This window comes from Hemicordylus capensis, chromosome 2 (assembly GCF_027244095.1).
Source record: "Hemicordylus capensis ecotype Gifberg chromosome 2, rHemCap1.1.pri, whole genome shotgun sequence".
Lineage (NCBI taxonomy): Eukaryota > Metazoa > Chordata > Lepidosauria > Squamata > Cordylidae > Hemicordylus > Hemicordylus capensis.
The window spans coordinates 247,366,014-247,379,444 of NC_069658.1; the positions used below are offsets into that span (position 1 = coordinate 247,366,014).

Genomic DNA, 13,431 nt, shown 5'->3' on the forward strand with positions numbered 1-13,431 from the left:
GAATATAAGCAAAATAAAACTAATTCGAAGAAACCTGAGGGCCGTTCGCATAGGGCTGCCTTGATGCAGTTTCTCTCCATTCCTTCCGAATTTTAACTTTGCACCATTCATGCCGCCTGCTCCCGGGTCTTTCTCTGGTCCCTTATGGCCAGTGGCTCTCAAGAGGAGGCAGGCTGTCATGTATTTTTCCCCCTATTGTGCATGCAAGATCAGCGACTCGCCAAACAGACCACATCGACCTTTTGCTGTGCACCACAGCAAACAGCCTCTCAGGTGATCAGTGATGTGTGGCACTGAGAACAGATGGGAAAGTTTATTGGAATCCCAATTTGAATTGAGGTAGGTTGAAGTGTAATTAAATTCACTATAAGGCTACTTTTGGAGCAACCATGTGCAGCATGCCCCACTGAACTTCCGCCAAGCTGATGTGATGAATACCGCAGCTCTGGCTATGGGCATGATATCGTTTCGCTTGCTGAGAACGTCTTACTACACCACACTGCCTATCAAGTGTTCAGTGATGTGGGGCACAGATCATGGACCCTTGCTCAAATCTCTAGATCAAGTGTGATTTTAAATAAATGCTACACTTGGAAAGAAATAAAGAATTTGGTTTCTCCCAGAGCTGGCCTTTTGAAGAGCTTCTGTTAACCCTGCAGAAACAGAATTCTATCTTAGTCAGGATTGCACTACTGGGAAGGGAAACTGCCACCAGATGACTGCCCAATCAAATCGCAGAGCCTGATGGGTTATGTGATGACTGAAATGGTTCGTCACATGCTATCTAGACCCTGCCTAGCATCATGAATCTGTAAGAGAAAAGAGTGGGTTCCACTTACCTCTCCAAAGTCCTTCTAACATCCTAGAGTGGGGGGAAGAGAAAGAAGGAGGAATTCAGTTACTGATGTCAACACAGAGCTTAGGAAATAGGAAGCTTGGCCTGATCCAGCAAAGCTCTTCTTATAGACTTCAGTTAAAAGAGCCATCTCCTTCTTAGAAGCCAGAGCCACTCCCTCTGGAGACCAAGGGAAGGAGGGCTGTCACTTCCTCCTCCTCCTCCTCCCTCCAGATGTCAAAGCAGGAACCAAAGTACGGAGGTGGCAGTTAGAATCCTCCCCTGATATATCTCCGTTTCTAACAGACCCTTTGTGGCTCGTCCCATTGGGGAGGAAGAGGTTAAAAGGCAGCCTCTGTCTGTGTCCAGCTTTCACAAAAGGAAACACCCAGGCTGAACAACCAGGGATGGGGAAACTTTGCAACTGGCAGTTAAGAATATGACAAATATTTACATACCACTTTTCAAAAGAAGTCCCCTAAGTGGTTTAACATAGATATAAATAAATAGATATAAATAAATAAATGGTTCCCTGTCCCCAAAGGGCTCACAATCTTTAAAAAGCAACATAAGAGAGACAACAGCAACAGCCACTGGAGGGATGCTGTGCTGGGGCTGGAGAGGGCAAGTTGCTCTCCCCCTGCAAAATAAAGAGAATCGCCATTTTTAAAAGATGCCTCTTTGCTCAGTTAGCAGCAGTTCTGCTGGGGGTCAGAGGAGATGGGAAGCTACTGAGTGATGGAGGAGCCTGGAGCCTTCCCTGTCCCGTCCACAGCATAGAAGCAGAGCATGTGAGAGCTGCCAGGCACCTGGGAGGCCTTCTAGGCCCACCTCCTGCTCAGGGCTGTAATCTGCTCCAGTCTCCCTGGCAGTGGCCATCTTGCCACTGTTGGGAAACCTCTGCAGAAGGAGAGCCCACTACTGCACATGGCAGGCTGTTGGGAAACCTCCAGGAAAGGAATGCCCTCCACTGCATGAGGCAGACTGTTCCATAGTCAAAGAGCTCTTAGGAAATTCTGCCTCTTGTCTAGTTCCGATCTGTTTTCGACATTGCAGCCCATTGGTTCTAGTCCTGCCCTCAGTGAGGAGCAACAGAACAAGCCCACTCCTTATTCTATGTGAGCACTCTCCAGATGTTTGAAGATGGCTATCCTGTCTCCCCTTGGTCTTCTCTTCTCTGCTCCAGGCTAAGCATACCCAGGTCCTTCCACCATTCCTCACAGGACTTGGTTTCCAGACCCCTCATCCTCTTGGTTGCAAACCTCTGGATCTGTTCCAGTCTATTAAAGGTGTTCTTAAAATATTGGGCCCTAAACCGGACAAAAGTGTGGTCTGACCAGAGCAGCAGGATAGACTGAAACAATGACTTAGGAATAGAGGAAACCGCCATATACTGAGTCAGACCATTGCCCCATCTAGCTCAGTATCGTCTACACAGAATGGCAGCCACGGGTCCTTCCGTTTGTCTGTTCGATAAACTTCTTCCTTTTGATCCTTTCTCTGCAAAAAAATGTGAGAAGCTGGCTACAGACCAACATCATGTTCCTCCAATCTAGGGCTGTCCAGTGGGGTGGTTGGTGGGGGGAGATGCTGTGGGCAGGCATTAGACTAACCCTGAAGGCACCCAGGAATCCATCTTGCCATCCCTCCACAGCTGAAATGACCTGGAGAAACTGGACACTCTCACTTCTTGTATAGGTGAAGGAACTGTGGAAAGGTTTGGATGTAGCCTTACCCTGGACAGGAGTCCGTGGTGTTTCTGCTACTGTCTTTAGCTGAAGTTGCACATGTAGCAAATTAAAATGGGAACATAAGAACAGTCCTGCTGTATCAGGCCCAAAGCCCATCTAGTCCAGCATCTAGACACTGAGGGTATGGCAACAGTTTCACAGTGGCCCACCAGATGCCTCCAGGAAACCACAGGCAAGAGCTGAGGTCATGCCCTCTCTCTTGCTGTTACTCCCTTACAAGTGGGGTTACACTCCCCCGAAGGGAGCAGGTGCGCAGCTTGGGAGTACTCCTGGACCCAGGACTCACCCTGGTCTCTCAGGTGGAGGCCGTGGCCAGGAGTGCTTTCTATCAGCTTCGGCTGATTCGACAGCTGCGTCCATTCCTTGAGGAGGATGACCGCAAAACAGTGGTGCACCAGCTGGTAACCTCCCGGCTTGACTATTGCAATGCGCTCTACGTGGGGCTGCCTTTGTACGTTGTTCGGAAACTTCAGTTAGTTCAGAATGCGGCAGCCAGATTGGTCTCTGGGGTAACCCGGAGAGACCATATTACGCCTATTTTGAAACAATTACACTGGCTGCCGATATGTTTCCGGGCAAAATACAAAGTGCTGGTGATTACCTTTAAAGCTCTGAACGGCTTAGGTCCAAGTTACCTTGGAGAGCGCCTTCTTCTGCACGATTCCCACCACACATTAAGGTCATCTGGGGAGGTTCGTCTCCAGTTGCCACCGGCTCATCTGGTGGCGACTCGGAGGCGGGCCTTCTCTGTGGCTGCTCCGGAGCTGTGGAATGCGCTCCCTGCGGAAATCCGTAATTCGAGTTCTCTGTTGGCCTTAAAACATATTTGTTTGGCCTGGCCTTTCAGGGCTTTTAAAATGTATATATGTGTATGTGTATGTGTATATGTGTGTGTGTGTGTGTATATATATATATATATGTGTGTGTGTGTGTGTGTGTGTGTGTGTGTGTATGTATATGTGTATGTGTGTTTGTGTGTATGTATGTATATGTATGTATATATATATATATATATTTTAATCTTTTAATTTTTTAATTTTTAACTTGATTTAGTGTTTTTAATGACTTAATAACCCCCCCCCCCGCCTTGTGCAGATGGGAGGGAGTTTGTCACAGCCTGTCCTGCGCGAAGCCCAGGAAGGGTTCCGTTTGACCTCTTTGGTCAAGGGGCGGGGCTTCGGCCAGGATTGACCGATCCCGGCCCCATCCTCCATTTTCCATTCTCTCTTCAGTTGGGGTCAGGCAATCACAGGAGAAGCGGCTTTCCCCTCCCTCCCTCCCTGGTGCAGAGCGGGTCTAGCGACTGGCCGCCTGAGGGGGCCGAGTAGGAATTTTTTGCTCCCAACGCATTGGCCACTGTTGGGGGTTTTTTCGCCTACTCCGTTCTGTGTTCTGGGTGCGTATTTAGAGTTAGGTCAACCACAATGGCAGGAACAGTGCGGGCGGGGTGGCAATTTGAGGGTTAGAACATCGGTGAGCACCCTTGGATATGTAAAAGGGGTGATTGGTTAATCGCTCCTTTGTAGCCTGTGCGGCACGGGGAGAATGATTGCCATGAACCCTGCTTCAGGACTTCTCTAACCTTTGGGCTGTGCGGTCCGGGGTGGACGAATGCCTAGAAGTATCCAGACCCTCTCTTACAGAAGGGGGGGTTGGCTTTGAAGGAATTGGGTGGGATGTACCTGCCCATTCCCGAGCCAGGGTGTCTCCCCGCCAGTAGGGTGCTGGGTAGGATTTCAGAGTTCTGACCTGCTCCTATTGGCCCGCACTGTTCTTTAAGGGTGATTAATCACCTGGTGTTCCAGTCTGCCATGCTGTGTGTAATAGTTAACAAAGTTGTGGCCCTTTTCCTCTATACTGAGTCTACGTTTTCTTGAGCTGGGGTCTGGGGATAATGTTTTATTTTTGTTTTAAAATGTTTTAAATTGTTAGCTGTTGTTTTATTGTTTTAATTTGTTTTAGCTTTTTACTGTTTTATAAGTTGTTTTAATTGTGAACCGCCCTGAGCCATTTTGGAAGGGCGGTATATAAATCAAATAAATAAATAAATAAATAATAAATAAAAATTTGTATTCAGAGGCATTCTGCCTCTGAGGCTGGAGGTGGCCTATAGCCCTCAGACTAGCAGCCGTTGAATAGACCTCTCCTCCATGAATTTATCCAAACCCCTCTTAAAGCCATCCAGGTTGTAGGTTGTCACCACATCTTGTGGCAGAGAATTCCATAGGTTAATTATGCACATGCACCGGCTACTTCTGGTGTGACGCTGAGGGTATGGCAAGAGGGTATGCTGCCGCCTCACACCAGCCGGCAGGGGAAACACTGCTGTGGGGGAGAGAGCACCCTCCCTGCTCCTTAAAGGCAACCCCCCTCCCTGAACTGGCCAAACCGGTTCGTGCACATCCCTAGCGGGGAGGGCTAGGCCAGGACCTCTTCCTCTGATGTGCAAGTTGTCATCTTCCCATTCCATGTTTCATGTGGAAGAGAATTCAGAAATGGAATCCCCGCCCTGCAGTCTGAAGTGGTGCCTCGCATTCTCCCCCATCCAGGTTCTCCTGCCTCCTGCTGGGGCATGCATGCACCAGGCCTCACCTGCAGAAGTTCACTCGCTGGCTGCTGACATTTCTCCTCCATCTCCTGAATGAAACTTGCCAAGGAGGAGAGCTCTTTGGAGAGTGTGGCCAGGTGCTCCTCCCTTTTGATCGCCATCTCCTTCTCCAGCTCTTCCATCTGGGCCAGCAAACGTTTCTCTTGCTCTTCCAGAAATTGGTGCAGTTGTCTGAACTCAGCCCTCGTCTTCTGCTTCTCTGCTTTGGTTCGCTCCTGGAACAAGCCAATTTTAAGAGGAGAAAACAAGTGATGTCAGGAATACTGTCAATCCCTACAGTGTCAGAAAGGGAGTTGTGAAAATGGTACAAGCTAGGATAACTCCCTTTTGAAATTTAGCCTTGACCCTGAATGAAACTCTTCCAGAGACAGTCGTTTGGTGCCAGAAGGCAGACAAGCCTTAGAGGGGCCAAAAGAGCTTTGTCAGGCAACCTGAACTTGTGCAAACAGCCAGGCATAGTAGAAAACTCACCCTGAATCCTTCCGCTTTACTACTTCTACCAACTTGTGCTGAGGGACTTATTGATTTATTTTTATTTATTTAAAATATTTATACCACACCCATACAGTACACTACTGCTTGGTGCGGCTCACAACATTTATAAAATAGATACAATGCGAAATAAGACTAATAAAATTAACCACATTAAGTTAAACAGTTAAAAATCCAAGTATAAGTTGATATTTTGGCTAAAACCACAATCAGAACTACGGTTGTTGTTTAAGTTTCAAATAATTTTTTTAAAAAAAAAAATATATATATATATATATAAACTAAATAAATATAAAAACTGTGAAATAAAAATGTGAAATATAAAAACTAAAGAACCTACCAGATATAAGCAACAAGTAAACCATTAAAAAGCCTCTTTAAAAGGTGAAGCTATTCACACAATTGATCAAAACCGGGCTGGGCTCCCTTAGCTCGGTTTTGATCAATCATGAGACCACCGGGCTCACAGGTGAGCCTGGTGGTTCTGTGGGGGTTAGCCCGCCTAACTACCCCTCCTCTTAAACGAGGTGAACGGAGCAAGGGCTCCGTTAACCTTGTTTTGTTGCTCGTGTGTCAGCCAGCAGGCACACTTCATTTATTTATTTACAGTACAAGACCAAACATAGCATACATACAATAAGCAGCAATAATACAATTATCAGAATTGCAGGGGGGGATAACGCATAAAGTTTATCAATTAAAATGTGTTAAAACATTTCTTATTTTTATAGCAGCTGCACAAAATCTAGCCGTAGCCATGGTAATTTCCTTGTGCCAACCTGACAGGAAGAGCTCAACATAGAACTCATCCTGATGTCCCAAAAATTTGCACAAATAAGGTTCGAGCCAGGAGGTACGGATGGTTTTGTAAAAGGTACAGTGTAAAAGCACATGTACAGTTGTCTCAACCACATCTGAGTAGGGTCTCTATTGGAATTTATAATGTTTACTTCTCAAGTGACCCACTTCCGGCAACTTACCTTATGTACTTTTCTGCTCTGACCCAAAGGAGAGCATTCTCCCAGGCTCGATTTAATGTCTTGCCATCTATGGTTTTGGAGGGAAGGTATAAGGGCGTCCCTTTGTTTCTCCAGGTCCCAAATTCTCTGTTTTAAAACTTTTTTGACTAGATCTGGGCCTAAGGGACATATGAATTGCTCAGAATACCACACTTGCCCAGTATGACCTGTATGTTTTTCTTCCAAATAGACTGATATTCATCCTTTAATACCAAAGGAACCAAGCCAAACCCATAAGAGTTAATTTTCTGCCAGTAATTAATTAAGCGTGACCATGCCTGGGCTACTATCCTGGTAATGCCCTCCTCTAAAGGAAGCGACACATTCGAGACACAATAGAATGGTATGGTGGAGATTTCATAGAAATCTCATTTGAACCCGTTCAAGGGACTGTAGGTTTCCTGTCAAGAAAATCTATATTCCATAAAGCATCTGGGCTAAAATTCTAGCTTGGGAAACCTTCAGCGCAGCAGGAATAGAATAGGCCCCTTTGGTGTAAAAAAATTTCAATACAGCTATAACTGCATGTTGAACCTTAGTGGCCAAATAGGCACAGTGGGGTCTCCATAAGAGACGCTCATGGAGCAAAAGGCCGAGATATTTATACGTTTTAACTTGCTGAACGCTGTTACCATTTATGGACCAGCTATGCTTTTTCGATCTCCTACCAAACACTATCACGGCTGGCACACTTGGGGTGGGGGGGAGAAGGGGGACCACAGGAAGGCACTGAGCACTAGCGTGGTGCCTTCCTCAGGTTCAGGTGGCCGCGCAGAGGTGCTCCTCTTCCCCGGCCCCCAGAGCTCCCAACGGAGCCACGGCCGGGCAGCCTCTCGTCTGCGCAGCCAATCCAGCTAAGCCTGCTCTCCCCACACAAACCCCATCTGGCACTTCACACTAATCATGTGAAGCACCTTGATGTGTTTTTAGTTGTTTTTTAAAAAAACACTGAGGGAGGGACACTGAGGGAGGGAGCATGGCGAAGTTGTTCAGGGAGGGCGTTCCAAAGCCCAGAAGCCACAACCGAAAAGGCCTTGTTTCTAGTCCCCGCCAACTGGATCTGTTAGTGGCAGGGCCATGAGCAGGGCCTGAGATAAGTGGAGGGTCCTGGCAGGTTCATATGGGTTGATGTGGTCTGACAGGTACCCTGGCCCCAAGCCGTGTAGAGCTTTAAAGGTCAAGACCAGCACCTCGAATCTAGCCCGGAAGCGGGCCAGTAACCAATGAAGCTACCACAGGACGTGTGTGACACTCATGTAGCGATTTGTGCCCACAAGCATCCTTGCAGCAGCATCCTGGACCAGTTGAAGCTTCTGAACGGTCTTCAAAGACAGACCCACATAGAGTGCATTGCAGTAGTCCATTCTGGATGTTACTAAGGTCAGGTTCAACTTCTTCAAGTAGGGTTGCAGCAGGCGTACCAGCCATAAAAGGCACTTCTGCCCACCGCTGCCCACCTGTGCCTGCAAGGATAATGTCAGGTCCAGAAACACCCCCAAGCTGCGGACTTCCTCTTTCAGAGGGAGTGTGACCCCATCCAAGACCAGTCTGACCTCATTACTCGGATGATCAATTTTACTCACCCAGGAGGGAAGTAAGAAGTGGGGTCCCCCAGGGATCTGTACTGGGACCAATGCTTTTTAACTTATTCATAAATGATCTAGAAGCAGGGGTAAGCAGCGAGGTGGCCAAATTTGCAGATGATACCAAACTCTTCCGGGTAGTGAAATCCAAAACGGATTGTGAGCAGCTCCAATAGGATCTCTCCAAACTGGGGGAGTGGGAGACAAAATGGCAAATACGGTTCAATGTTAGCAATTATAAAGTGACTCCTGGTTCTAGTGTTATGTGAGAGGGAGAAGAATTTCTCTCTCTCCACACCATGCATGATTTTGTAGACCTCTATCATGTCTCCCCGCAGTCGTCTTTTTTCTAAACTAAAAAGCCCCAGGTGTTGTAGCCTTGCCTCATAAGAAAGGTGCTCTAGGCCCCTGATCATCTTGGTTGCCCTCTTCCAGTTCTACAATGTCCCTTTTTAGATATGGTGACCAGAATTGTACGCAGTACTCCAAGTGTGGTCGCACCATAATTTTGTATAAGGGCATTATAATATTAGCCGTTTTATTTTCAGTACCATTCCTAATGATCCCTACCATGGAATTGGCCTTTTTCACAGCTGCCGCACATTGAGTTGACACTTTCAACGAGATGTCCACCACGACCCCAAGATCCCTCTCCTGGTCAGTCTCCGACAGCTCGGATCCCATCAGCATATACTTGAAGTTGGGGTTTTTCATCCCAATGTGCATCACTTTACACTTGCTAACATTGAACTGCATTTGCCATTTTGTCACTCACTCCCCCAGTTTGGAGAGATCCTTTTGGAGCTCCTCCTCCTAAAAAGCCTGGTTCAGGAACAGGTATATGCTCAATATCCTCTGCCGTGAAGACAGATGCAAAGAACTCATTAAGCTTCTCTGCAACCTCCATATCCTCCTTAATAATCCCTTTCACTCCCTCATTGTCTAATGGTCCAACCGCCTCCCTGGCAGGTTTCCTGCTTCTGATGTATTTAAAGAAGTTTTTGTTATTCCCCTTGATATTTTTGGCTAAATGTTCCTCAAACTCTCTTTTCGCCTCCCTTTTTGTCACCTTGCATTTCTTTTGCCAGAGTTTGTGTTCCTTTCTGTTCTCTTCATTTGGAAAGGCCTTCCAATTTCGGAAGGAAGCCTTCTTCCCTTTTATGGCTTCCTTGACGGTACCCGTTAGCCATGCTAGCATCCTCCTGGACTTAGTGGTACCTTTCCTCCTTTGGGGTATACAATCTAACTGGGCTTCTAGTATTGTGGTTTTGAGTAAACTCCATGCACTCTGGGGCGAAGCGACTCTCTTGGTTTTCCCTTTCAGCTTTCTTTTCACCATACTCCTCATTTTGGAGAAGTTTCCTCTTCTGAAATTCAAAATGTCCGTGTTAGACGTCCTTAGTGATTCTCTCCCCGCATGTATGCTGAATTTGATGGCACTATTGTCACTGTTCCCTAAAGGGTCGATGACACTAACATCACGCACCAGGTCCTGGGTGCCACTCAGAATTAGGTCCAAGGTCGCCTTCTCTCTGGTTGGTTCCATGACCAACTGTTCTAGCGCATAGTCATTTAGCGTATCTAGAAATTTGACCTCTTTGTCCTGACCTGACTGTGAATTTACCCAGTCTATGTGTAGGTAATTGAAGTCACCCATAATTACAGCCCTGCCTCTCCTTGACACTTCCCTGATTTCCTCCTGCAACTCCCAGTCACTGTTGGCATTTTGATCTGGAGGGCGATAGCACGTCCCCAGTAGTACATTCCCTTTCCGGCCTTGTATTCTGTGGAGGACTCCAGTCCACCTAGGTTTTCTAGCTTGTTAGATTCTATCCCTTCTTTAACATACAGTGCTACCCCTCCTCCAAGGCACCCCTCCCTGTCCTTTCTATAGAGTTTATCCCCAGGGATAACAGTGTCCCACAGGTTCTCACTGTTCCACCATGTTTCTGTTATGCCCACTATATCTATTTCTGCGTTAGCAACCAACCACTCCAGCTCACCCATCTTGGCTCGGAGGCTTCTGGCACTGGCATATAAGCACCTATACACTGAATCTCTCACCTGGTGTATGCTATTCTTTTGACTCTTTGACCTGCTGGCACAGGGTCCCATCTGCTCTTTATGCGGTTCTGCTCTGTCCCCTTCTCTTTTATCTGAATCCTTTGCACCCTCACAGTTTAAAGGATGGCTTTTGCCAAACGGGATACTGCCCAGCTCCCATCGGCTGTTCCCCAGGCGTCATTTTAAAAGCTGCTCTACAACCTTTTTGATTTTAAGCGCCAGCAGTCTGGTTCCATCTTGGTTCAAGTGCAGCCCATCCCTTTTGTACAGGCCTTGCTTGCCCCAAAATGTATCCCAGTATCTAACAAACCTAGAGCGCGTTACAGTAATCCAGCCGTGACGTGACTAAGACATGGTTAACTGGGTAATCTGTGGCCAGATCTGCCTTCTTGAGAAAGGGACGCAGCTGGCGCACTAGCCGAAGCCGTGCAAAGGCACCCCTGTCCAACGCCTCCACCTGAGCTTCCAAAAGCAGAGCTGGGTCCAATAGTACCCCCAAGCTGGGTACTTGCTCCTTCAAGGGGAGTGCAGGTGACAAGGAGAGATAGAGCTGAGTGTCATCTGCATGTTGCTGACAACTCAGTCTAAGTCTCCAGATGACCTCTCCCAGCGACTTCATGTAGATGTTAAACAGCATGGGGGACAAAATCGAACCCTGCGGGATCCCACAGGCCAATGGCCACAGGGCCAAGCAGTAGTCCCCCAGCACCACCTTCTGGACCCTCCCCCGAAGAAAGGAATGGAGCGACTCCAACACAGTACCTCCAATTCCCATACTCAAGAGGCTGTCCAGAAGGATACCATGGTCGATGGTATCGAACAACACCGAGAGGTCCAGCAGAACCAACAGGGACGCACTCCCCCTATCTAGCTCCTAGCGAAGGTCATCCACTAGAGTGACCAAGGCAGTTTCAGTCCCATATCCAGGGCGGAAGCCAGATTGAAAAGGGTCCAGATAATCCATATCATCCAAGACCCTCTGCGGCTGAGATGCCACCACGCGCTCTATCACCTTGCCCAAAAAGGGAAGGCTAGATTCCCTTTAGTTGTCTATAGCTGTCCAGGTTGGAGGGATCAAGAGAGAGCTTTTTAAAATAATGGTCTTACCACCACCTCCTTGAGGCACAATGGCATCCTGCCCTCCCTTAATGAACCATTAATGATCACCTCCAACCATCTGCCTGTACCCTCCCTGGCAGCTTTTATTAGCCATGAAGGGCAAGGGTCAAGAGCGCATGATGTCGCTCGCACACTGCCCAGGATCTTGTCCACTTCCTCAGGCTTTACTAACTGAAAAGAATCCAACACAACAGGACCAGATGGTACCAGAGGCACGTCCTCTGAAACTGCCAAAATTCTGGAGTCCAGGTCAGCACGGATGCGAGCGACTTTATCTGCAAAGTAGCAAGCAAACTGATCACAATGGGCTGTAGATTATTCCTCCCCCATTACCGGGGGGGGGATATGTGTGGAGCAATGTTTTTGCAACACGAAACAGCTCCCTTTGTCTGCACTGAGCAGATGCAATGGAGGCAGAGAAAAAACATTTCTTCGCCACCCCCACCACCACGGAGTAGTCCCTAAAATGGGCTCTAGCCCATGTTCGGTCGGATTCGGCACGACTCTCCCTCCTCCAGCATCATTCCAGACGTCGTCCAAGTTGTTTCATCACCCTAAGCTCTGAGGAAAACCAAGGAGCCGAACGGGCTCCACCAAGCCGGAGAGGGCGTTTAGGAGCAACCGTGTCAACAGCCCGGGTCGACATATGGTGTAATATGGTCATCTAGCCTGTGTTCGGTCACATTCATCCCCCCCCCCGCTAATGATGCTCAAGCTGTCTATCAGTCTGCTTCACTTTCCACAACTCAGTCCAGAACTCACCTGCATACCTGGGAGTCACTTGGACTCGGCGGGTCGGGAGAGGACGCATAGGCACTACCATGTCAATAACGGTAGTTTGGGCGGGGCATAAATTTAATTAATTAATTAATTAATTAATTAATTAATCACCTGGCCCATCTCCTCATATCGGAGAGAGACCAGGACATCAACAGGATCGTCCACTCTCTCAGCAGGAAACTCCCCCAGAGCTGTCAGAAATCCATTAAGATCCATCAACCTCCAAGGGTGGACCATCCAAATTGGTCCCCACACCTGCAGAGGTGTAGTGGGTCCACCCTCAGGCCAATCTTCCCCAGATAGTCCATGACAACAGTATTAAAGCCTCCTGGACTATCCACAGAGCACCACTGTCCACCACTGACCCAAGACCAAGTTGAGCATATGGCCTGCCACATGTGTGGGACCAGAAATCAGTGGAGACAAGCCCATGGAGGACAGGAAGCCCTGAACTGCTCCAGACAAGGCGGCCTCAGCAAGTCCCCCAAGATTAACAGCCGTGGGGTCCTCAACACCACATCCGAGACCACCTCAAGCAGCTCAGGCTGAGAGACTGTTAGACATTGGGGTGGGTGGTAAACCAACAGAATCCCAGCTTTGTCTCATGATCCCATCACTGCATGCAGGCCCTCGAACTGATCAGGAAGGCGGACAGTGTATCTTGTGAGGGGGGTGGTCTCCCAATGAACCTGGGCAACCCCACCTCCCCGTCCACCCTGCCTTGACTGATGCTGCACCCAGAAACCTGGTAGGCACATCTGGGAGAGATTTAGATCTCCCCCCTCATCCAACTAGGTCTCCGTAATCCACGTCAGGTCTGTGTGCTCCTCCAGGATAACCTCCTGGATGGCTGTGGCCTTTGCATTTATGGACCTAGCATTTAATAGCACCAGCTTCAGGCATGGTGGGCTCCTGGGAAAGTTACTGGGGTCTCTTTGGATGGGAGAAGGATCGGTGGGCATGATGGCTTTGATCAAGTGTGGCCTGTCCTACTCCCACTTTGCTCTTTCCCGCTTCCAGCACCAGAGAAGAAAAGGCTCTTAGCATAGCTTGGAAGAAGCAGTGAGTCCATTCAATTCATTGGAACTAACTTCTGAGTAAGTACACAGCCCCTCAGTAAGGAAAACAATAACTTAAGGGGGTCAGTGCAGCGGGCAGGGGCGGGATGAAAGCATTGATT

At 48.1% G+C, this 13,431-nt stretch overlaps 1 protein-coding gene across 1 annotated transcript in view; it reads right to left on the bottom strand.

Moving 5' to 3' along the window:
- The window catches only part of LOC128342663 (zinc finger protein RFP-like), a 29,629-nt gene that overhangs the window by 12,580 nt on the left and 3,618 nt on the right, over positions 1 to 13,431 (bottom strand). Inside the window, exons 3-4 of the mRNA XM_053290318.1 lie at positions 5,179 to 5,409; positions 840 to 862 (exon numbers count right to left, since the gene is read on the bottom strand). Coding sequence (XP_053146293.1) covers positions 840 to 862; positions 5,179 to 5,409 — 254 coding nt within the window. The remainder of the gene's footprint in view (positions 1 to 839; positions 863 to 5,178; positions 5,410 to 13,431) is intronic.